The 23,280-nt window shown below is 38.5% G+C and overlaps 1 protein-coding gene across 1 annotated transcript in view; it reads left to right on the top strand.

Annotated features, from left to right (window-relative positions):
* Positions 1–469: 469 nt before the first annotated feature.
* Positions 470–23,280, top strand: part of commd10 (COMM domain containing 10) — a 68,947-nt gene continuing 46,136 nt past the window's right edge. The window contains exons 1-5 of the mRNA XM_042488431.1: positions 470–577; positions 2,216–2,306; positions 3,324–3,434; positions 4,553–4,708; positions 9,259–9,369. Of these exons, the coding sequence (XP_042344365.1) occupies positions 549–577; positions 2,216–2,306; positions 3,324–3,434; positions 4,553–4,708; positions 9,259–9,369 (498 nt within the window). The 5' untranslated portion in view covers positions 470–548. The remainder of the gene's footprint in view (positions 578–2,215; positions 2,307–3,323; positions 3,435–4,552; positions 4,709–9,258; positions 9,370–23,280) is intronic.

Here is a 23,280-nt window from a genome sequence, read left to right as displayed (position 1 = left end):
TTCCTGTTAATTTATTTAGTTTTGTTAACGGATTCACAGACATAATACGCATTAATAAAAGATTTATGAACCATAGAAAAAACATTAGTTATTAGTTATACGGCATATGATAGTGCTGGAGTAATCTTAATACAGGTTTAAACACGGCTAGAAAACAAGTTATGATGCTTCTGCAGTTTCGCATTTGTTGCGGCTCTATTTGTCCATCGCTTATTCCGTAGTGACGCTTGTAGCAGACACTTTAGTGGTGCGCAGCTTTTACGCAAACTACGTTGGTATTTTATTGTGTGGTCACGGTTGCTTCATGATTAAAAAAAATGTTGACACAGTTGTGTTAAAATTCATCACTGACACACTTTTAACCTTTGTTTAAATTCTTAAAGCGAGTTATTTTTCTGTATTTTATTCTTAATGCGCATTATCGCGCAGCTTTGACTGTCATGTGAGCCGTCTCGTGACAGCAGGAAGTAGGAATAACAACACTGAGGATGCCGCTGCTGGTGCTTTGAAAGTCCTCAATTTTCATTTTCGGAAAGCAACAGATAACAATGACTTCTTTTATTAAAGAAACACAAAGGTGAGTCGCTTTTTATATACAATTTAGAGGGAAATAAATCCATTTTTAGCTAACGTAAAGCTACCTGCAGCAAAAATAACGAGACACGAAGCATTACGAAAGTTGTCGATATTGTGGTTTGGTGTGTAAATCAGCAAACAGCAAACACGGTAAAGTTGCCTTTGGGGGACTTATGTTACTGCTGTTACCATTAAACGGTGTCTTTACCAGGTTTTCTTGCTCTTTTGAGTGGGGAAACATTTTACACAACCTGCCCTCTGCCAATTTCTTCCAGTACACACAGTAACATTTACATAAAATTAATTTAAAAAATAAAGTTCTTCTCTTTAGTTCTGTGGTCAGATTTTAAAATAATGGCCGCCCACGTGTTAAGTTCATTTTCACCAGTTATTTTGCAGAAAATTGGTTTATACTTGTTACTTTATTGTGACTGTGATGCATTGTGTTAGTTTCACACTAAGTTGGAATCAAACCATGTCTAACATGATAAATACATGGCATGTAACTCTAATGTCTCACTTTCTTAATGTATATCTATCTATCTATCTATCTATCTATCCATCTATCTGTAATTTTGTTTTGTACAGATATCTATTGCACATATTTATGTTCTGGAGGAGGCATCCCTCCTCAGTTGCTCTTCCTGAGGTCGCTATTATTTTATCCACGTTAAAGGTTTTTTTTTTTGGGTGAAGTTTTTCTCTGTCCACTGCACGGAAACTGAAAGAGTAGTTTACTTGACCTGCTGTGAGGGTCTAAGGACAGAGGGATGCTGTATGCTAGAAAGCCCTCTGAGGCAAATTGTGATTTGTAATATTGGGCTTTTTAAATAAAATTAAGTCACATTATGCAGTGTTGTAATCTGCATTTGAGTTAAAAAGTCTCAAAAGTCACCATTCTTCTGAATGAATGTGTTCATGTGTTATAGAAGCTTTAATTTTTGATGGAAATAATATTAGTAAGTAAGTTTAGTATCAAAAATCAAGACCGTATGCCATAGTACAAAATAAAATTTCGTAGAAAATTTAGATATAACAACATACAAAAGCTAAATTGTAAAACCAGTATTGTCATATAAGATGTAAAGCCATTGCCTAAAATCCCCTGTTCTTCAGAACTGGTGAGTTCAAATATATCGTGTTTGTATTGCTCCCTCTTTACTTTAGTATATTAGCTTTGTTGTATTTTTAGGTCATTTTTTTAATGCACGCATGTACAGCCAGTGAAAAAATTGTCTACATAGCATATTTACTCTGCAGTACCTCGTAGAATATGTCATTGTGTACATAATAGTCTTTAAACTCACATTCATGTTCACACAACCTCATCTAAGGCTGCTATGCAATCTTCACACTTGTACTGATGCTTTTATTTACCCTGTGGGACATATTGCAATGAAGTGAAGACACTACTGTCTGCTGATGCTGTATGTTGTCACTGCTATATGTTTATAGTTTATGTGTGTTGGTTGACAATGTATAGAGATACCTTTGAAATTTGCTGACAGCCAGCGTGACGTACCTTTCATGTGTGGCATCATACTTGGGCAGTAAACTCTGATTCTTTTTTTTAACTCAAAGATCTGAGTGCTTTTTTACGCCACTGTCATTAACACTCACATTTGTTCTTACCAAACAGCATAAAGGAAGCGGTGACTTTCATCAATGCGATTGATGTGAACAAGTTCTCCAGGCTGATCTCACGCATCATACAAAAGCTTCATCTGAAGGTACAGAGACTGCACAGTGTTCTCGGTGCCAAAGACAAGAGGCTTTTGAGGCTTTTGCTGCAAAGCTGTAGCACCAGAAAGAGCAGTGAATGCATAATGACTTATTGGAGCATCAGTCACACTCGGCTCTAATGAATGCACACACATGCCTGACCCTGTTGATCACACTGGTTTTTCAGAAGACTTAGCTCACTGTCAAAGGGTGTCAGTCATTTATTCTAAGAACAATTTGTCTATTTAGCTCTGTTTTTTGATTGCTAAGTAATATTTGTTTAATACTAATATACAATTTAATAAGCATTTTAAAAAGTCATGGCATGAAAAGTACTGGTGTAGCTATTATCATTATCAATTATTATTTTGCATGATTGCTCACTGACATGGCTTCCTGTCACAGTTAATGACAATGGAACCATTGTGATTGTTATTAGTTTAATCTGTGCTTTTACTGCTCTGTCAAGTCATGCTGTGAAAATAGCTTTTCACAGCGGATAAACTGCCTTAAGTCCATTGTTGTTGTCCGAAACGTCAGATTAAATTGAATTTGAATGGTTGCACATACATATGCTGGCCTTTGACACTCACGTTATTTATTTATTTATTTATTCACATAAACTTTTTACTAGAAAACAAAATACATTTTTGTCTACCGGATGCAAAATATTCTTAAAAACAAAAACAAATCAAAAAGCTAGGTAAAGATCATATTTGAATAAAAGCAAAATCTGAACAAATAAACATACATATACATGCCTGCTCACATGCATGCACACATAGATAAATATTTGCACTCATACATGCAAAAGGGCACGTTCATATACTTACATAATTATATTATGTTGGAAAACATGCCCCTAACCTCAATGTTTATGTAATGTAATCCTAAAATGTTTTATATTTTTATTTTAAAAAGTTGTTTACTCTCAAGCATAAAACAGCTTTTCATTTATGATTCAGTTTTTAAAAACAGTGATTTATTTAAGGGTCTTTTCACAGTAAATTATGTTTTCTGCACAGGGAGAGCGGACATTCAGTGAAGAGGAGGAGGAAAAACTTCAGGCTGCTCTCTCATTGGATAAACAGGCTCTCAATCTTGTCCTGGAAACTGCTGCCTTTATTCTAGAGCAGGTGAGAGTTGGTCATCTGACATTTGTTACATTATTGTGCCGCTTTTATCTGACATGTCTTCCTCTACTGCTGATGTGTACAGCTCTGTGGAGATTCGTCTTACACCCTGCATTACTGTGCATCTTTAGTCAGCATTAGGTTTTAGATGCAGGGCCATCAATGTAGAGGGAGAAGTAGAGCTGATTACACAGGGCCCCAGTGAGAAGTGGGGCCCTAAAAAGACTGGAATGAAAAGTTTGGGTTTTGTTTGCACTTTTTTATTTCTAACTAATGAGTGCCATAACTTTATTAAAATTGGCTGAGAAAACATTGGTTTAAAGACTGGACTTTGTATTAAAGAATACTGGAGGCTCTCTCACCCATTTAAGATACAAAATGGTTTAGCTAGACCCTGACACACCAAGCCGACGGTTGACAAGAAAGCAAATTCAGGGTTCCAAAAAAAGAAAGAAAGAAAGGAAAGCAAAAGACAGCAAACCTACTTTAGGACTCTGTATGAAGATATCCATTCCTCTAGATGTGAAGAAATAAGAAATTTTTTGGATCTAATCCACTTGTGTTGTTTCAGTGCAGACACAGACGTCTATGTCCACTTTGTATTTACCTCCTGGGTTGTTAACATTATACAGGAGCATTTAGAGGAAAATATGACCATGCAAAGTGACTATTACTGTCTACGGTGAATGTGCAGGTGCTCCTAAGATACCATTTATGTGCGCATCACTTTGCCTGCCAGGCAAAGTGATGCACACATAAATGGCCAGGCTCATAAAAAAAACAGATGACCACAATTTGCCAAATCGCTGGTTGAAATTGTTCACTTTGCTTAAGTGTATGTTTTCAAAAGCTTTATATGTGAAGATATTTAATCAGAGACTCACTATAAAGACAGTAAGAGAAACCGGCATGATGTCTGTAGTGTTGGTGCCTGTTGGTGTGGATCACGTTGTGAGTCCATTTCTCCAGCTGGGGTCACTGTTGTATCGTGAATTGTTATATTGTAGCAATGTTAAGTGTTGGGAGTAAATAGGACTGATCTGTTACACTTGTAAAACATGGTTAATGGTAGCATTTATTATACAGTTACTGCTCTAACCCATATCTCCTCTCCTCTGCAGGCGGTGTATCATAATGTAAAGCCGATCTCTCTGCAGCAACAGCTGGAGGCGGTCAATCTAAACGCAGACAAAGCTGAGGTGTTCTCTCAAACCTGGACCGCCGCCGGACCTGAGCTGGTGGAGAGGCTAAAGCATAATACCTTTGCCCCAAAGAAGGTAAGGCTAATGTTAGAGAAAGGGCTGAAATAAATTTGATTTTTTTCTGTTTTTTTTTTTTTTTTTTTGCTGGAACTCTGAATTTTGCCCACACTAACCATCACACCATTTCAACCAAAACCTGACCATGTTTCTGAAGCATCTGATTAATCCTCTCCCAGACACTGTGTAATTATAGCCTACTTTTAACGCTGTTTCATCCCTTTGAACTGAGCACTGTTTAGCGAGACATTATAGTGTCTTGATACTAAATTGAGAATCAACGTCCGACTATCCATATTAAGACTGACCTGCTTTTGTGTGAATTCATTTCCAGCTGTTCGGATTACAAAGAGTTCTTTCGCAGCTCACGCAAGTTGTCACGTAGATTTTAAAAACTTGTTCCTCTCTATAACTTGATTAAGCGCTGACACTTCAAACAGCATCGCCCACAAAGTCAAGGGAATTAACATCTAACGCAGAGTAAATAAGCAGCATTTACGCTTCAGTCACATTAAGCTGGAGTTGTTGCTGTTGTCATACATGAAGACGTTTCACCTGATTGGGTCTCGCAAGTCGTCTTTCTTTCCCCCATGAATTTGTTGCTGCCAGCAGGAGGCTGTGACAGCCATTGATGCACAACATAACCTCTGCTGCTGCTTTGACTTCATAGTTTAGGTGTTTTCTCGTCGGCTTTTTCTGTTGAATAGAAGGCAGGATTTTGTGTTCAGTCATTTTGTAGTCTTTGAGTGAGATTTTCAACTCTTTCATAGGATCTCCCATTAAAGAAACCAGTAAACACACTCACTGCCACCTCATACTTCCTTTCTCACATTAACTGAATATGATATGTCATAAAAAACTCACCTGCTGTTCCACTACGCTACCAATTAAACATTGATCAAATTAAGGGAGTGAACTGGAATCAAATGCATGTTTCATGATCTACTCCTAAAATCAAGATTTACAAAAGTGTTGATTTGTGGGTAATTAAACGGTGTTCACAAATGCATTTTCCAATCCAAAAACAAATACCTACCAATTTGAATAAATGCAAAGCACTTTTACTAATCAGTAGTTTAGATTTAATTTAATTGTCATTTCACAGAGCAAAGCCACTGAGGCAATTAAATGCAGTTTAGCATCTAACCAGAAGTGCAAAAAGTGTAGAGTGCATAATAATAATAATAATAATAATAATAATAATAATAATAATAATAATAATAATAATAATAATAATAAAGTGTAACTTATTTAGGAAACCCAGCTGTTTATTTCAAAGAAAATCTAACTATGCTGCATCCCTGATGTTCTTTCTGCTGTTGGAGTGAACCTCCAGTAGATCAGCAGCAGATGATCACAGTGTTTTTATAGGCAAATAGTTAACAAAAATGTTTGCAATATAGCTTGGTCCTAGCCCATTTAGAGCTTTGTGTATACTGAAGAGGACCTTGAAATAATATAATAGCATTATAAATAGTATGAACAGTGTGTAATGATTGCATTTGATTGCGTTCAGTAAAAAAATACAGCTCAATGTGAATAAATGTCAGTATTCTACTCATGTATTTCCAACTTCAAGTTCATTAATCTCAGATTTTTTTCCTTTTGAAACTAAATGTTTAGAAACATTTGTTAAGATTTTTGCTTTTATTTGATTTGTGGAATACCTAATGTGTTAGGTTACATTTGTGTGTGTAGGAGGTTTTTGACTCTTATCACGCCACACATGCATGTTATGTTATATTGCTGGTGGAAATCTTGGATGTCAGACTTTGATGCACATTGATTTGTAACCAGTGCTTAGACTTATATCTCTCGGTTATGATCACTGTTTAGGTGCACTGCTCATTTGAATTTCATTACTCAATTGGACTTGAAAGGATGTCCTAGGTAGTCTTTATGTCGGTGACTGCCAGTTTTCTGATTGATTAGCCCAGTTGCTGTTTAAATTAATGCTGCTGTTCAAAGAGATTTATCTTCATCGCCGGTGAGGATTCCTCTGATTGCTGGCTTTTCCTTTTAAAATGAGTGAACCACTTGGAGTTTGCCAGAAAACAAAACCACCATATGTTATTGAAGGGACAGTTCACCCCCAAAGCAAAAAATACATATTTTTCCTTTTACCTTTAGTGCTATTTATCAATATAAATTGTATTGATGTGAGTGTTGGCTGTGTAGCCCTCTCTCCAATATAATGGAACTAGGTGGCATTCGACTTTTGGTGCTCAAAGCACCAAAACATACATTTAAAAAAAACAGCAAAGTCACGACTCAGTTACTCAAGATAATTCACAGACAGTGTTGTGAGCAGTTTTATGTAGGAACTATTTTCTTTCTGTTTAACTACACCCACCAAACGAATCACTACACAGAAGGAACCGTGCATCTACTCACGGATGAGAGGCTCGTGACAGCGCAGGATGTAAACATTAATGGCGTCCTCCTTAGCTGAGCTGTAACGTTAACGAGCTCAGAGGTGCAAGGTGAGCTAGAAGAAAATGCACGCTTCCTTCCTTGCAGTAATATGATTGGCAAGTGTAGTTCTGCAGAAAGAAACTAGTTCTTTCCAGAAATTGCTACCAACAAGGTTTATGGATTGTTTGTGGAATCGGGTCATTATTTCCGGGGAGAGACATTGCTGTTAAGTTTTTCTAGATGTGTTTTTTTTTGGGTGCTTTGAGCCCCCAAGCTGAGTGCCATTATACCATTAATTTCATTAATTCTGTTATATTGTATAGAAGGCCGACATCTGTACGGTCGATATCTCCAACACTCAGCAACTCACGCTAATACAGTGATTGATAAATAGCATCATAAGAGGAAAAAAAATCTATTTTTGATGTTTAGGTGAATCATCCCTTATGGCACTGTGCTATTTGTTTTTATGTGTGGTCATTTATTCATGCATTTATGTATGACATAATATTAACCTACAGCTTAGATTTTTATATCAATGAATTTATTTTGATTGATTTCTTTAAATTGATTCGTTTGCAAATACCAGATGCAAAATAAGTAGCACATCACGGAGTTGTGATGTTTGTTTATGCTAATGAGGATGCTGTTCCAGTCATGAATAATGAGGTCCAGCCTTTCCTCACCTCACACCTGCCCTGTGATGCCGTGGAAGCATCCAGACCCAATAAGTCACACATGGTTTATTGTTATGGCCTCTCTCTGCATCATAAAATACTGAACTGCCCTGCCTTGATTCAGTGCTGCTAATCCATCACACTGCTACAGCTGACTAAGACCGAGTATTAGTCTGACAAGCTGCAGCTCTGAAACAAGGTAACTTAAACTTTGAGAAGATTAAGAAAAGTTCTACAGAAGTAAATCTTAATGTCAATGATAATTACCATATTCATGAGTGTGATAATACAGTGGCTTCTGTTAATGATGTTGACTTTAGGTCATCTGGTGAGAACATGGTCAGCAATCACGCCATTAATATCTTATGTACACTGCATTTTTAACTAAAGGACCTCATTATTCTTTTAAGACTGAGATAGAGTCTCATCTTCATGAAATAGGAACACAAATCTCAGGAAGTCACAACTTATAAATAAGCTACAACTTAGAGCTGCAGCAATTAGTTGATAAATTCATTTTTTAAAATGCGTTTTAAAGCAAAATGTCAAAACTTTCTTTCCAGGTTATAAAATGTGAGAATTTTCTACTGTTCATGTCTTACATTACAGTAATATTTTTGGGTTTCGTAGAGGCAATGACAGTTGATGACATCACCGGTAAATCTAGGATGCTGTGATATTTTATAAATTAGGGCTGCAGCTAACAATTATTTTCATCATTGACCAACCTGCTGATTACTTTAACGATTAATCAGTGAATCGTTTATTCTATAAAATGTCAAAAATTGTGAAAAATTCTCATCACAATTTCCCAGAACCCTATGTGACATCCTCGGTTTGTTTCTTAAATGGGGAATATATTATTTTTACTATTTGATTCACTCTACCAGAGCGCCCACTGTGAATAAGTCATGAGAGTGATGACTCTGACCAGAGGTTTAATTTCCGTCACGGTTTTCTCCTCAACTGTAGATGACAACTATAGAAATCAAGGGTTAGGGTCTTAATCATATCTAACAACCAAAATCTTTTGAGATGGAGGTTCCGGATGCAAAATCTTATCACTTATCACTTAAATTGTATCAGATTTGTGGGTAAAAAATGTTGAGAACTGCTGCTCTGGGATGTGGAAGAAAAGGATACAAAGTTATTTTTAACAGTTTGATTGGTGGTGTTTTCTATTTGCACATTTTAATTTGTGCTAATTATACTGAAATAAAATTAATTAATATAGCACAAATCTAGGTCAGATAGTGAGAACATAATGAGGAACGGGGGAAATCAATTTAATCAATGTACGCATAAATATACAAAAATATTTCACTGCTACTCAATGTTATTTTTATTATACAAACAATGCCACCACCGAGTCTTTGAAAATTTGTCAAGGGCAATTATATAAATTAAAGTGCAAGACTTTTTTTTTTACAGTTATGTCAATATTAAAGAAAAACTGGCTCCATTTGTGTGTCGCAGCTCGAGTATGTCGGCTGGCAATTGAACCTGCAGATGGCCCAGTCCAGCCAAGCCAGATTGAAGTCTCCCAGTGCTGTCCTCCAACTGGGACTCCGCAATGAAGACTCTGAGGTGTGAACCAACACACACACGCGCACACACACACACACGCACACACACACACACACACACACACACACACACACACAGACACACACACACACACACAGACACACACACAGACACACACACACACACACAGACACACACACACATGCACACATGCACAGTGTACATGCCTGTCATTATTTTCCGAGTTGTGCTTCTCTTACCACTCACACAAACTACCAAAAAAGCCAATTTGTTATCCACTGTAGACAAAGACCTATTCTGTGTTTATGCCAAATGAGAAGCATCTCCAATCCGTCCCTCTTTCTCTGCTAATAGATGGTAATCCCACTGGTGTCTGTCTTGACCCAGAGGTAGGCGTACATCTGGCTTCGGAGTAACTGTAGTGTAAAGACCAGAGATCAGGGAGCTTGTTATCTGAAACCTCCAGGGTGTCTTTGTTCTCTTGAGAGACTTTCTCCGTAGCTAGAATTGGACAGTGTGTGCATGTATTGAAGGGTTGCATTGTAACTGAACTGTATCCGTTTATGCACAGTATCCAGGCTTGTTTACAGCATGTTGTAGATGCCATATTGAGGTCATTAGTGATGATTAGTTTCCTTATTTATATTCTTAATACTTATTCTTTGCATGTTTATAAGTGTTAATTTAAAATAAAGTATTAAATAAAGGATTTCAGTGCAGCATCCTAATGAGGCCTTGCCCTAAATATTTGCATGTATAAAGGAAAACACTAAGGAACATGATACAAATATGGTTTTGAGTTTTTCTCTGCAGCATTTCCCTGTTCCCCTTTCATTTGTATTCAGCAGATTGTTTGGATCCCAATTAGCTAATGCTATGTAGTTACTTTAATAGCCAAGACCTCATGAGCCTCCCTCACTCATTTCTTTCTTTTCCACTGAGAGAAAGATCGCTCTGTTGCTGTAGCAAAAGGAGTACAAACTCAGTAGGCTGTTTCTTTTTCCCATTAAATGATTTCCAGCCTTTTGAAGTTTTCATTTGATTGAAATCTTTAATCTTTATGTTTTGATTCTTCTAGCAGCCTCAAATATGCCCACATACTTGGTGCGATAAGATTTATCAAGTGCTATTGATGCTTTTGACAATTGTTTGAAATACATTCTGTAAATGCTACACAGACAGGACTGCTGTTTGTTGGCATGGATACCGGAAATCTTACTTCTGACTGGTTTCTTTTAGAGCAGTTTTGGTCTCAAAATGGTGGGACTGATTATCCCCCGAGCCCAGATAGTGTTGTTCCAGCTGACTAGTCAAGTGTCTTTCTTGCACGCTGCTTTGTATTCAGTCCCTGGAGAACGCCAGTTCAGCCTAAATGTGGAATTAGGCATGGCATATTCAAATTACAGCCGTCTTCCATGTGGGCCTATAGGCGTAAGCCAGAAAAAATATATGTTCTTCTCTATCTTTGTGAATGCGACAGCAGTTTGAATTTTTTTGTTTTTGGACTATTTTCTGCTGTGTTTTCCCCAGGCTAGCAGAAGCATTAATTTATTTAAATCCACTTACACAATTCCCCTTGTGGGAGGAGATAGCTGGGGGGCTAAAACAAGGCTGGTTAAAAGTGTAGAGGGATCAACTTCCCTGAACGTTATTGAGCTGCACGTCCTCTGGAGAGCTGCAGGGGGCACTGTTGCCTCACAGGTTAGAAAAACGTCCCTCCGGGGCAGTGAAGTATCTGAGAGATGAAAAGGATACCTCGTTTAACTTTGTATTAAAGCAGTTTGAGTGTGCACAGTATTTTTTTATTTTTTATTTCCATTGGTATTTTCAGATTAGAGTTTCCTGACAGTAAGTTTGTTTTCCTCCCAACTCTCTGAGAATTGCACAGTGCAACTTCTGGAATGTCAAAACACTGCGATGACTGAGAAGTAAATTAGTTGCGATTCGAAGCGAAATGCAGCTGCAAGTGTCATACTAATTAAAGGCAGATTTATAACATTCTCACTGTTAACTGTAAAAGAAAGGGGGAGGCAAAACTGGAAATAGGAGAAATTAGAAGATTAAAGGTGACCAAGGTCAGAGGAGAGAAGGAGGGGCGATGCGAGGGAGAGGGAGAGGAGGTGAAAACACATACAAAAGCACATAGGGAGTAAAATAATGAAGATGAAGAGGATAAAGGAAAGAAAATGAAAAAGAAGGAGAGGAAGGCGAGGGTGGCCGTCTGTATATTATTGATTGCTTGGAACCCAAGTGGAGAGTCACAGACTCTCCCATCTGACCAGCCTCCTGCTTCATTAACACTCTCCCTGAGGAGGAGGTGGAGGAGGACGACTGCCAGGGAGCTTCACATCTCCGTCACCAAACAATATGTGACATACAGTGTTTCTACAGTACAGTTTCAAGACATATTTGGACTGCTTTTTAGGATATTTATTCATAGAGATATTTATTATTGGGGGAGTTTCTTTTTATAACACCCCCCGTCTCCACAATATGTGGACCAACAGCATATATTGAAATTATAAATCAGTGTTTCTGCTTTTTTGTGGCAGTGTAGCAGCTCACGCAGGGGAGCTGCTGTTTCCCTTAACTGAATTTGTATCGGCTTCATCTGAAAGTTTCCTATGCGAAAAGTGTGCTGAGGAAGCATTTCAGCACGTCTGCACACAGGTAAATGTTCTCACACCGCCCCCTTGATGTCTCAAGATCTGTAGTTTATCCTCGTAAGGATGGGTGGGAATGGCTTCTTTCATCGTAGAGTATGACATGAGACCTGTTGCCTAGCTTGTTTGTTATCCCGAAGGAGAAGCAGCTGAGATGGAAAAGGACTTAAATGATCTGCTGTCAGAAGGGAAAAAAAGTTAGAAAAGAAACAGGATTAGAGAATGCGATAGAAGGAAGAAGATGAGGATGCAGGGAAAGGTGACAGGAAGGACGAAGATAAAGGAAAGAGGATGAGGAAAACAAGAGGATGACAGCGGGGGAGGATGAATATGAAGAGAAGGATGAGGAGGCGTCAACAAAGATGAAACATGTGGGGGAGATTTGTGTAAATTTCCTTAACAATTCATTGTGTTTAAAGGGCTGGGTATTGTTTAAAAGATTTTGATACAAATACCAATACCAGTACCTTTAAATTGATACCGATACCTATACCAATAGAGTTCTTTATTTGATAAATTTTTATCCTACTTTATTTGGAACCCACTGTGTGAACAGACGACACAGGCATGTAATACATCTAAGTGGCAATGTTCAAAAAATGAAGCCAATGCCGAAGTGCAAAAAAGTGCAATTCTTCGAATGGCCATAGTGACCCATGTTAAAATACCCATCTTTACAGCAGAAATACACCTTTACAGCTTACAGTGAGCAAAACCATTAAAATAGCCATTTTTTTCTGGATCCTTGTACAAAAAAGATCGAATGCAGGTATCATTTGACTGGAGAAGTTTCAATACTACTTGGCACTGGGTTATTTCAAGTCAGTATCTTAGAGGAAGGGATGCAAGATAATATCAGTATTGTCATTGGTATCGGCAGATATTGGCTTTAAAATGAAATATATGCATTAGGTGTTCTGATTTCTGCTGATATGGCAAACCAATATATATGTTTTTGTACAAAACATCAACCCTAATTTGAAGTATTTTTCTTATTTTGCACAAGGAATGAATATTACATACATTGAAAAGTATTGTATTTCATATCCCCATCTGCTGGTGGACCATCATGAAAGGACTATGCATAATATGATGTACAATACAGAAGAGACTTGATGATCATTAAAATAAGGTGGATAAAAAAGTGGATATATTGATATCGGTACCGGTTATTGGCCAAATGAGTTGTTCTATATTGGCATATTGGATATCGGCAAAAAAACCCAATATCGTGCACCCCTACTTACAGGTATTGAGTACTGATACCCAGGCTTAGCTCATGTGAAGTGTGGATTAATGGCAGTACAGTGGTGGTAATAATAGTAGTATATATGAGATGTCTCTTGACCTCAGGCAGCAACAACTGTTGTTATTAATGGTGTGTAGATTTTACAGTTCATCAACACACAGACAAAAAAAACCACCAAGTGTCTTTGTTTTTATCTGTGTTTTAAGAGAGTTTTTAGAAAACATGCTATTCAGACTGCAGATAACTAGAATTGTTTTTTCCAACTCTACAGACCACAGCAAATAGAAGTACACATCTACCCATTTTAATTCAGTGTGTGTTGTCAGCAGAGGTTTAGTCTTTGTGGGATAAAGTGCTTGAAGTATAAACACCAGTCGGTGGCTTTCTGCCTGCTACCTGGTACGTGTGAACCTTCTTTTCTTGGGTGCTGGAGTGTTTTGCACATACACATCTCCTTTACACTAAATTTTGAAGTTGCTCTGTAGTTAATTTCTCACTTTATGTCTGTGCTGCTGCTCACGCTCTCTGGCTGAGGTAAAAGAGACCTCAGAATATGACACACAAGGATTATGCAAGAGATAAAAACTGACACAAAATGATTGGTTTTGTATGTTCAGATGTTTCCTCCTGCGGCAAAGTCACCAAGAAACACTCACACCACAATTCCCTGCAGCGGAGTTGAACAAACCTGAGAGGTGAAAGCCTGCATGGGTGGACAGCAATTTAAAGGTTTTTCCAAGTCACATATATTTCTGACTGAGCTTCACAATGTTCAGCAAACTAACAGTCTGATATCAAAGAGCAAAGTAGTGAGCATGCGTTTTGTGGGCAATCATTGGGCGTCATGCAGCAACATTCTCTTAAATTTCTGTTATATTCCTCTTTTCTGGTAAGAAAAAATATAAGAGAAGTCAGTTCCAGATGCACCAAACTTTCTTAACCACCCAAATTTGCTCTTACCCAGGTGTGCTCAATGATGAATCTCACTTTATCATTTGTCACCTATTAGCATAGATAATGCTCCTTGAGCACTATATAAGGGCATGTTTTGTGCTGTGTGCAAAGACTCGGGCACATGCCCGAGACTGGAGACAAACTTCTGTAGGAGTTAAAAAAGAAAACACTGGTGAATCCCAGAAATCAGTGTTTACTAACAAAATAAGGACAAATCCTGAATAAGAGAAAAAAAACAGCAACAATTTTTTTGTATATAGTGTCTTGCATGAGGCCCATTATCGTTTAGTATTCAGCTATTTATTGAACCTTATAAAACATAGAAGATATATGAAACAAATAAGACAGATGAAACCAGGCAAATAGTAGCTAAAAATAACATAATAAAGGGCCATTGTGAATAAAACATTCATTTTATGATCGAAGTAAGCATGAGCACTATTAGTTATATTTCAAAATATTTGACAAAGAATCAGCATTAATAATACATTTAATCACACCGTTAATTTCTGCAGTAGAAAGCTCAAGGTATAATAATTGACAGGTAGAAAAGAGCAAATTCTTGTCTGATGGAGAGAGAATGAGGAGGCTTTTAATGAATGGACTTCATATTCTTAGCAGTACTTAAAGCAGCTGGTATAGTCTGTCCTTGTTGTTTTAAAATGTTGCCTAGCACTTGCAAATCATTTAGAGGGAAGACAGATATGGTTGAGTAAAGCTGACATTTTACTGTAAGAGCTACCTTGATCCAGCATCATGCAGCAGGCAGGCATCCCATATCTGGAGGAAAGTACCAGGGACCATCTTTGGGCATAGTCTGCAAAAGGAGTCGTCTCAGTGGTTCCCAAACTTTTTGTCCTGTAAATGACATGTAAAAGTAAACCAGTGTGCAGATATTTCTTTGTTCTTTTTAGTCCTTGTCAGGTGTCATTTTATAGAATTTGAAGCCTTTTATAATGAGCATTTATGTGGTTCTTTAATTTATCTGTGATAAGAACAATTCTCACAACTTGTTATTGGATCGTTTTTTTTTTGTGACCAATTTTAAAAAAAAATGATTTCACTTTTCAAGTGGAAGCGGCAGTACATGGCTTTGGACAGTATAAAACAGCAGACATAAACTGTAAACAAACAAAACAAAAACAAAACTCTCTCACAACCCTTATACCTCTCCCATTGGTTCTCACTAAGGTAAAATAATGTTTCCCTCTAAAAATAAATAAAACATGCACCAACGTGCATCTTATAAAAAATATGTTGTGCCTATTAAATTGATATTGAATAGGAATGTGCTGTTTCTATTGATAAGTGTACAGGTAATTACTTATAGTTGGCTGGGGTGAGTGCTAACCGTGGATCAATCACAGGCCCTGCAAGCATTTCAACAAGAGTAATGATTTGACCTTCAGAGCTGCAATCTGAAGGTATTGTATATTATCTGTATTTGCCCTTTGTGCTAAAGCACTAGATGCTTCTATTGTTAGAACCTCATAAAATGACAGCTTCCACTGGTATATACTGAGCTTAAGGGGAGGTTTCCATCTCATTATTAACATTTTCTTTGCGGCTGTTTAGCCTGCAAACAATACTCTCTTCATGTGAAGGGTTAAGCTTAGAGATGTATCAACATTCAATAATAGTGTGTGGTAAACATGGCATGTTCATCTCAACTATGTCAGAATGAATAACAGATACATTAACCTAAAATGAGTGGACCCCTGGGCATTCCCATATCATATGCATATATGTGCCCAATAATTAGAGACAGAAAAATAGATTTTTATTTTGGTCAGTAAACTGCTGTTTCATGTCACGATGCTGGATGAATTGGTCAACTTGAACTCAGTGGAGTGGGCGGATTCACTTAACGTTGCTACCAAAATAAGGTGTAAAGCTGTGTTCAGCGTCAGCCTCTACAGTCTTTTAGAATGTAAAAGCTTAAAAATTCACGAGTGGAGTATTTACTATTCAATGAGTTTTTGTCTTACAACAAAACATGAAATTTTATAAGCTTGTGTTAACCACAGACTTAATTTTTCAGATCTAATCAAAAAATACATAAAAAAAAACATTGACTTCAAGAGAAAGAAACCCTGATGTACAGAAATGATAACTCATTTAAGGGTTTTTTGGACTCATTCCTGCACCACGCTACAGCCTTTGGTCTTCTTGTCGATCATGTTGTGAGCCTTCACTTTCTTCTTGTGTCCACTTTAAGTCTTCTGTAGTCCTCTCTGTGTGCTTCTCTGTATAAAACTCTGTGATGAGCCTGGGGCAGCCTGAAGGTATGGTCAAACAGAGTGCTGGCTCGCTCTTTCTCTCTGTTCTTTCCTTTTGTGTCCCTCTATCGTTTTAGCTCTCTTTTTTTCCACAGTATCCATCTTCTTTTTTATTCATAAACACGCAAGTAGACACTGATGTCTATTTGATGAGTCTGAGAGTTGAAACCCGTTTCCAGTCATGGTGTCTCCCTCTCTCTGTCTGTGTCTCTGTCCTGTGGCATTAGAATGAGCCACTGCTCCGTCGACCAGCAGGGAAGAGTAGGGTGACATTTATAATACAGAACATCCACTTGCAAAGCAGATTTCAATATTTATTGTGGACACACTAGGCCGCAAAGGCATGGGGGTAAGAACTAGTGAGCTAATGTAGCTTCCACATGCTGGCTCCGACTTCAAAGGATATGTTCAACTGATATCTTCAGACAGACTTGATGAGAATTGATAAAGCAAAGCTCTTTTGAGTTTCAAACCGCAAAAGGGAAAAATGAACTAAATGCAGCTTCAAGACAAAATCCCAAACAGATTTTTCTTGGCTCTCGAACATTCAATCAACATTTGTGAGCAAGGACAGCTTTCTCCCAGAGCGGGAGTCCCCAATTTACTTGATAGGATACTAAAGTTGATAGTTGATAATGAACTTGAGAATGACTTTGAAGACTTTTTTTTGGCATTTTGATTAAAATAGTAACACCCAAGTACTTGTTTCATCCCCAGTCCCCTAGTTTCTAACTTTTGAGAAGATTCGCTGTTTTGTCTGTTTTGTATCATTTCAAATTGATTTTTTTTCAAACTGGGCATACACTGATTGATTTGAGCCTGTTTTTGAAATGCTGTTGTTTAACTCCCACAGTACGAGTAAATCATCTGTGATGTAAAGCCAAAGCACAAACTTTATGTGTTCACACTGTATGGTCTAATCGTCACGCCACGACATAAGTGCTCACATTGTTAGAGTAAAATCGGTTGTGTAGTGGAGTGTAAAGGGGGTATACCCATCCCTTTTTCATCCACTCATCAGCAAAAAAACAATTGGAATATATGAATTTGCACTTGTATAGCATTTCCGACTGTTCACAGTGCTTTAACACTATATGACACATTCACCCATTCATACAGTAGTGGACAGGGTGTCACCTGCCACAGAGTTACAGTAAACGTTCATACGCATTCATACAGTGACGGAACAGCCACTGGGAGCAATTTGGGGTTCAGTATCTTGGGAAAGGGTACTTTGAGCATACTTTGCAGTGCAGACTGTAGGAGCTGGGGATTGAACTGTTGATCTTCGGATTAGAGGACGATTTACTCTACCTCCTGAGCCACAGCCCCTCTTAAATAGTGGAGTTTACCCACATACAACTCAGTAACCTATCCATCTTCCTAGTAGTACACCCACCTCATAAACTCCCACTTTACCACAGTGTAAAATAGGAAATAAAATGACGCATCGTCCCCTCGGACTGTTCTGACTATTGCCCGTTGTCAGTGAATATTCATTTGAAAGGTCCAGGGCAGGTAGACGTTTGTAAGTATGGTTCACAATAAAGTAGAAACAGAGGTCTCAAAAAGAGCTTAAAGTCAGTCTCTGCAAAAATGGGTCAGTTCAGGTTTTCACTCTCTCCATCTCTCCTGCACTTCTTCTTTCTCACATACACACAAGTCAGCAAGTTAGCATTACCAAACTGCTGGCTGGGTGTACATTGAACGATCATTTGAGTGATAAAAAAAGGCACTAATCTTAGTTCATAGCGATGATCCAGCTGTGCAAGAGCCCGATGACGGCTGACTAAAATTTCTGACATGTAAGAAATTCATCAGAGCGTCAGCGCTGGTGGATAGAAGTTGTTTAACAACCATGACTGGACCTCGCTAACTACTGTACACTGCATGACAAACAACACCTGACGAAGCTGAAATTAAATTATTATACAATGACTTGTGCGGCTCAAAATTTGAGGCAGAAACAGGCTCAAATTGAAAAACCTATGCCTAGCTTATGAACAAGCAACTACAAGCCTTCATTTTGGGCATTTTTCATAATATCTCAACTTTATGGGTTGATCAATTAATTTATTGTTTAAAAAAAGTGTCAAGACATCAGTTGAAGCCCACCTCCCTCTCTTTACACAGGGCAGAGGGAAAGGTCAGTGTCAGCACCTTTGAACTGGTAGAAACACGTGTTTGGCTCCAGATTATTTTGGTGTCCTTGCAGGCAATGATTTTTGACTCAGAGACTTCTAGTCGATGTCTGGTATCTCTTTTTCTCCCTTTTACCTCTACTTTTTCAATACAAAAGAAATTAAAGAGTAAACCTTCCTGCATCCTAACCGCACACAGTCCTTTGTTAAATGTCACTTTGCACTAACAAATCAATATATTGAAACACAAAACTGTAGTTTGTCAACTGTCCATTCCTTGTAGCCCCTGCGAAAAGAAAATAAGTTTTCTTTCCCCCAGTGTTCCTGATGCATTTGATGCCAGAGCAGCGGTTCAGTATGCTTTGAGTCAAATGTGGGGCTTGAATAACAGCTCCAGCTGTATCTTGTTTCAGATTTCTCATAAGACAAGCGTCTGTAAGCATCATAGAAACCCTGCTGTTAATTGTGCTCATTCATGCACGAGTGTTTCTAAATTGTCAGAAAGATCACATTTCTGTCAGATCAGAGTCTTTCGACTTCTTTGACTCTTTAGCTTTACTCCACCTCAACGCTGCATCCTCCTTTCTCATTGATCCCAAAAATAAGTATCATAACACAATTCTTCCTTTCTTTTATTTTATTGGTGACTTATTCATGAGCAAATCTTCCGTTCGCTGTTTGAAATTTTTGTGTCAAGTTGTCCCCAGCTAGCTCTGAATTATAAGCCAACTTATTCTAGTTTGTGGGAACCTGCTTGTTTTTGTTATCAAAGCATCAGACATGAAAGACTTTTCTTCTTGTGATTCTAATTTATTTTCCTCTGTTCTGGCTTACAGCACCAATGCTGTAATCACGGAGGGAACGGGAGCTCTTTGTTTGAAAGCGCACACATGCATGGAAACACACGGGCGTGTACACACTCGTGCACGCAGATTGAGCCCTCCCAGTGAAGGCTGCGGCTTTATTTATTAACGCTGTGTGATGAGGAATGCAATTAAACATCCCATTTTGACTTCTGCAAGGAGGTGCTGTGATCAGAGGCTCCCCGAACATCCCTCCTTGCCTCACGTGTCTCCGTCAAACTGGCATCTCGAGCAGCAGGCCAAACTTTGAACGCAACTCAAAGCTCCCTTGACGTTAAACCCGATTCCTGCCTCCCACATGCCCTTGTCATGTAAACTCAACAAACAACAAACCCAAAGTTTATCCAACCTTTTCATTGATCATTCGGGGGATTACATGGCCCAATCAATATATTGGAGAGCTGCGATTCAAATGCTACCACGTTCAAATCCTTCGCACCAAGCCACCCACCAGCCAGGAGGGACAAAGGCAGCTTTGTCTCAATCTCTACTTGCCGTGCTCTACATGTCCCGAGATGCTTTGTTGCTTTGTGTGCACATCTTTTTAAGGGTCTCCCTTTCTCTCTCCATCTCTCTGTCTCTTTCTCCATCTCTCCCTCGCCCTCCCCCTTTCCCACTGGTGATTTGTTTTTCTCCTGTGGGATTTGGGATCCCATTCATTGGGAGCACATTGTTCGGCTCTTATCCATTCCAGAGGATGGGCCCCGAGAGGCAGAATGGGTGACTGTGGGTGCTCTCGTCTCTCCCTCACTCTCCCCCTACTCCACGCCACCCCACTCCTTGCTCCTTGCCATACGATGATGTCATGGCTTTTATTTTCTCCGGGGGTACCCATTGATTCTCTCTCCCTATTACACACTCTCTATATCTCCCTCTTCCACCCCCCGCTACCTCCCCTAACCTCCACTCTTGTTTTCCTCAGCCAGTCCTTTTCTCAGATTCTTTTGCCTGTCTAAAGGCGCCTGGGGGATTTGGGGATGTTTGGATGTTGTTTAGCACACCCACGATACATGCTTGACACCCAGATAGGGAAGCCATCAACCCCGCAAATCCAACTGCAACTCTCCATTTAAATCTCATTGATTTAACATCCCTCTTTTATTCTCACATCTCCCACTCCTGTGATCAGCTTTTATTTCTCTCTGGTTATTCAGCCTGTTTTGTTTCGCACCCAGTTTGTGAAGTAATCATTAATCCCCTGATAATGCGATGCAATTTTGCCATAGCCGGTAGCGATGTTAAAAGAGTGCTTAACACTGAGATTTTTAGATGTGCGTGCATGTGTGTTTTTTTTTTTTTTTTTTTTGTCTTTCTTCGTTTCAGTTTTTTGTCGGAGTTTATTTTAGAGAGGCTGCTCTGCCTCTTGGCTGAACTATGCTGGGGTGAGAAATCTATTTCAGTTTAAACAAGACGCACTGATTGCAGAAGCACAGAGCCAAATCACATCCATTCATTCCAGTGAAAGTTGGCTGATAGGCATGCACAAGCAAAAAAGGCTGTTTTTTTAAAAAAAATCAAATGCCAAATATTTTTTACAATGCCGATATATTATCACACATATAAAGGTGTCTATTTCCTGTGATTTTTGCTATTGTAGTGTTCTTTTGTTTTCTGAATTTCGCTGCGTTTCATGTTGACAACAGTTGTCTTTGTGTGCTTCACATGGTGACAAGATATAATGGCAGTGAAAGGATATGAGCTTTAGGCTTCTTCCTTTCCTTGAAATAATGATTATAATGAGTGGGTTGGAGCCTGGCACTGTTGTCATCCGACATGCAATGATAGGGCACAGAGTGCTTCCTCCGCCTGCATCAACAAATTGTCACCAGTGTCTTACTGAGCACCCATCCTCTTTAATGTTATGCTGGTGTTTGACTGTTTTATTGAAAGGTTAATTATTGCTTTAGAAAATGTTCTTTAGTTTCACAGTGGAATGTGTTTGGTCTACTGGACACAAGGGTATACAGGGCCGGGCGTCACATGACGGGAGTTTCGGTACTGACACCTTTCAATACATTACACTTTGTCTTTCAGTATTTTACAGCAGCTGCAGTCCTCAGTGCAGCACATGTGTTCAGGTACAGTACTGAGCAGCAGTGGACTGCAAATTAGTGTATTTACTCAAGTACTGCACTTCAATGTGAATTGAGGTACTTTACTTGAGTCTGTTCTTTTCATGTCACTTAATACAACTCCACTGTTTCACAGGGGAATATCACACTTTATACTTTACTACATTTATTTGAAAGTTTAGCTACTAGTTACTTTACAAATCAAGGTTTTTGCATACAAAGGAAAAGAATAGTTTATAAAATATGATGTTTTGTTGTAAATTAAAATACCCAACAATTAATACAAGTACATATAAAACACCTAGTCAATTAGCCAATTGACAGAAAATTAATTGGCAACTATTTTTGATAAACATTTGATCATTTTCTTTTTCTTAATCTAACTTGCTTTTAATTACTTATCATCTTCAATGCACGACTTTTACTTGTAACAGAGTATTTTCTGAGTGTGATATTAGTACTATTGCTTTAGTTAAGGAACTGAATGCTTTCTTTACAATTTACTGTATTGCAGAATTTAAAACCAGGAAAAGACAGCATTTATGATATTACAATATCTAAGATATCTAATATCAGTATAGTATCCATAAATTGCACAGGTCAATCACTGTCACTGAATACACAATCACTGTAGTAACAAGCATTAAAGTGAAGAAAATAGTCTTGATGTGTTAAAATACAATTTGGGTCGCGCCCATGACTATTAAGCGTGAGTAAAGCGTCAAATATTGCGCCTGTGTGGACGGCTGTCCCTAAAAGGAGTCAAACTCAAGACAAGCAGGCATGTGAGATCTTTAAGTCAAAAATGTGCAAAACTGTGATTTAAATGATCAAATATCTGAGTGAAGTAAATGAGATTATAATTTAGACCAGATGACATCATCTTAGTCTTCCACACAGCACTGCTCAGTAAACTGGCTGAAAAACACTGCACAGAAGTGGAAAACATCATTGTCTCTTATCATAACTACCGTGTGTTTGTTGATGACACCATATTTATGTCTGGCTTTGTGTTTTCGGTTGGTGATGAAATGTTGTTGCTTTATTGGAGGGACAGCTGACGTCTCCAGCAAGCTGTACTGTAAACTCTCCCAGCTCTCTCTCTCTCTCTCTCTCTCTCTCTTTATTTATCTCTCTTTCTCACACACACACACACATTTCAGTCTCCCCCTCCTCTCTCCTTTCTTGTGTATGGGAGCGACAGTGTCTACATACCATGGGGGCACAGGCTGGCTGCCTTGGCAATCTTCGAGCTCTGCCACATAGTGGAAAAAACGGGGCCTTACAGTTGTGAATAGCGGCCGTTACTCGTCCTGTGCGAGCACTCTCTCTGTCTTTTACGCACACACAGATACAAACCCACACACAGCTCTGTTGCCCATGACCCCCACTCCAACCTTGTGCCAACCTAATACATTAAAATGCATACTGTTTCAAAATGGAGCCCTTGGCTGAAGGGGTTGAGTGCCACTTATCCTAGAACCTGGCACACCGATGGTTAGTTAAGGCTCACACTACAAGCTGCTGGCTAGCTTCAGTTCTTATTGAAACCACCCCACACACATTTACAAGATTAAGGTTTGACACAGCTTTTTTCAGATGCTTTCACATTGTAGTAAGCAGATTCAGAGGTGAACGTGAAGTTTGAAGGAAAAAAACTTTGTCAAACTTGTTATTCACTAAGATAGACCTGAATTTGAAATAGCCATTTCCAGTATTAGTTCACATC

This window comes from Plectropomus leopardus, chromosome 6 (genome assembly GCF_008729295.1).
Source record: "Plectropomus leopardus isolate mb chromosome 6, YSFRI_Pleo_2.0, whole genome shotgun sequence".
Lineage (NCBI taxonomy): Eukaryota > Metazoa > Chordata > Actinopteri > Perciformes > Serranidae > Plectropomus > Plectropomus leopardus.
Note: the sequence above shows the minus strand (reverse complement) of the source record. Positions and strands in the feature narration are given on the sequence as shown.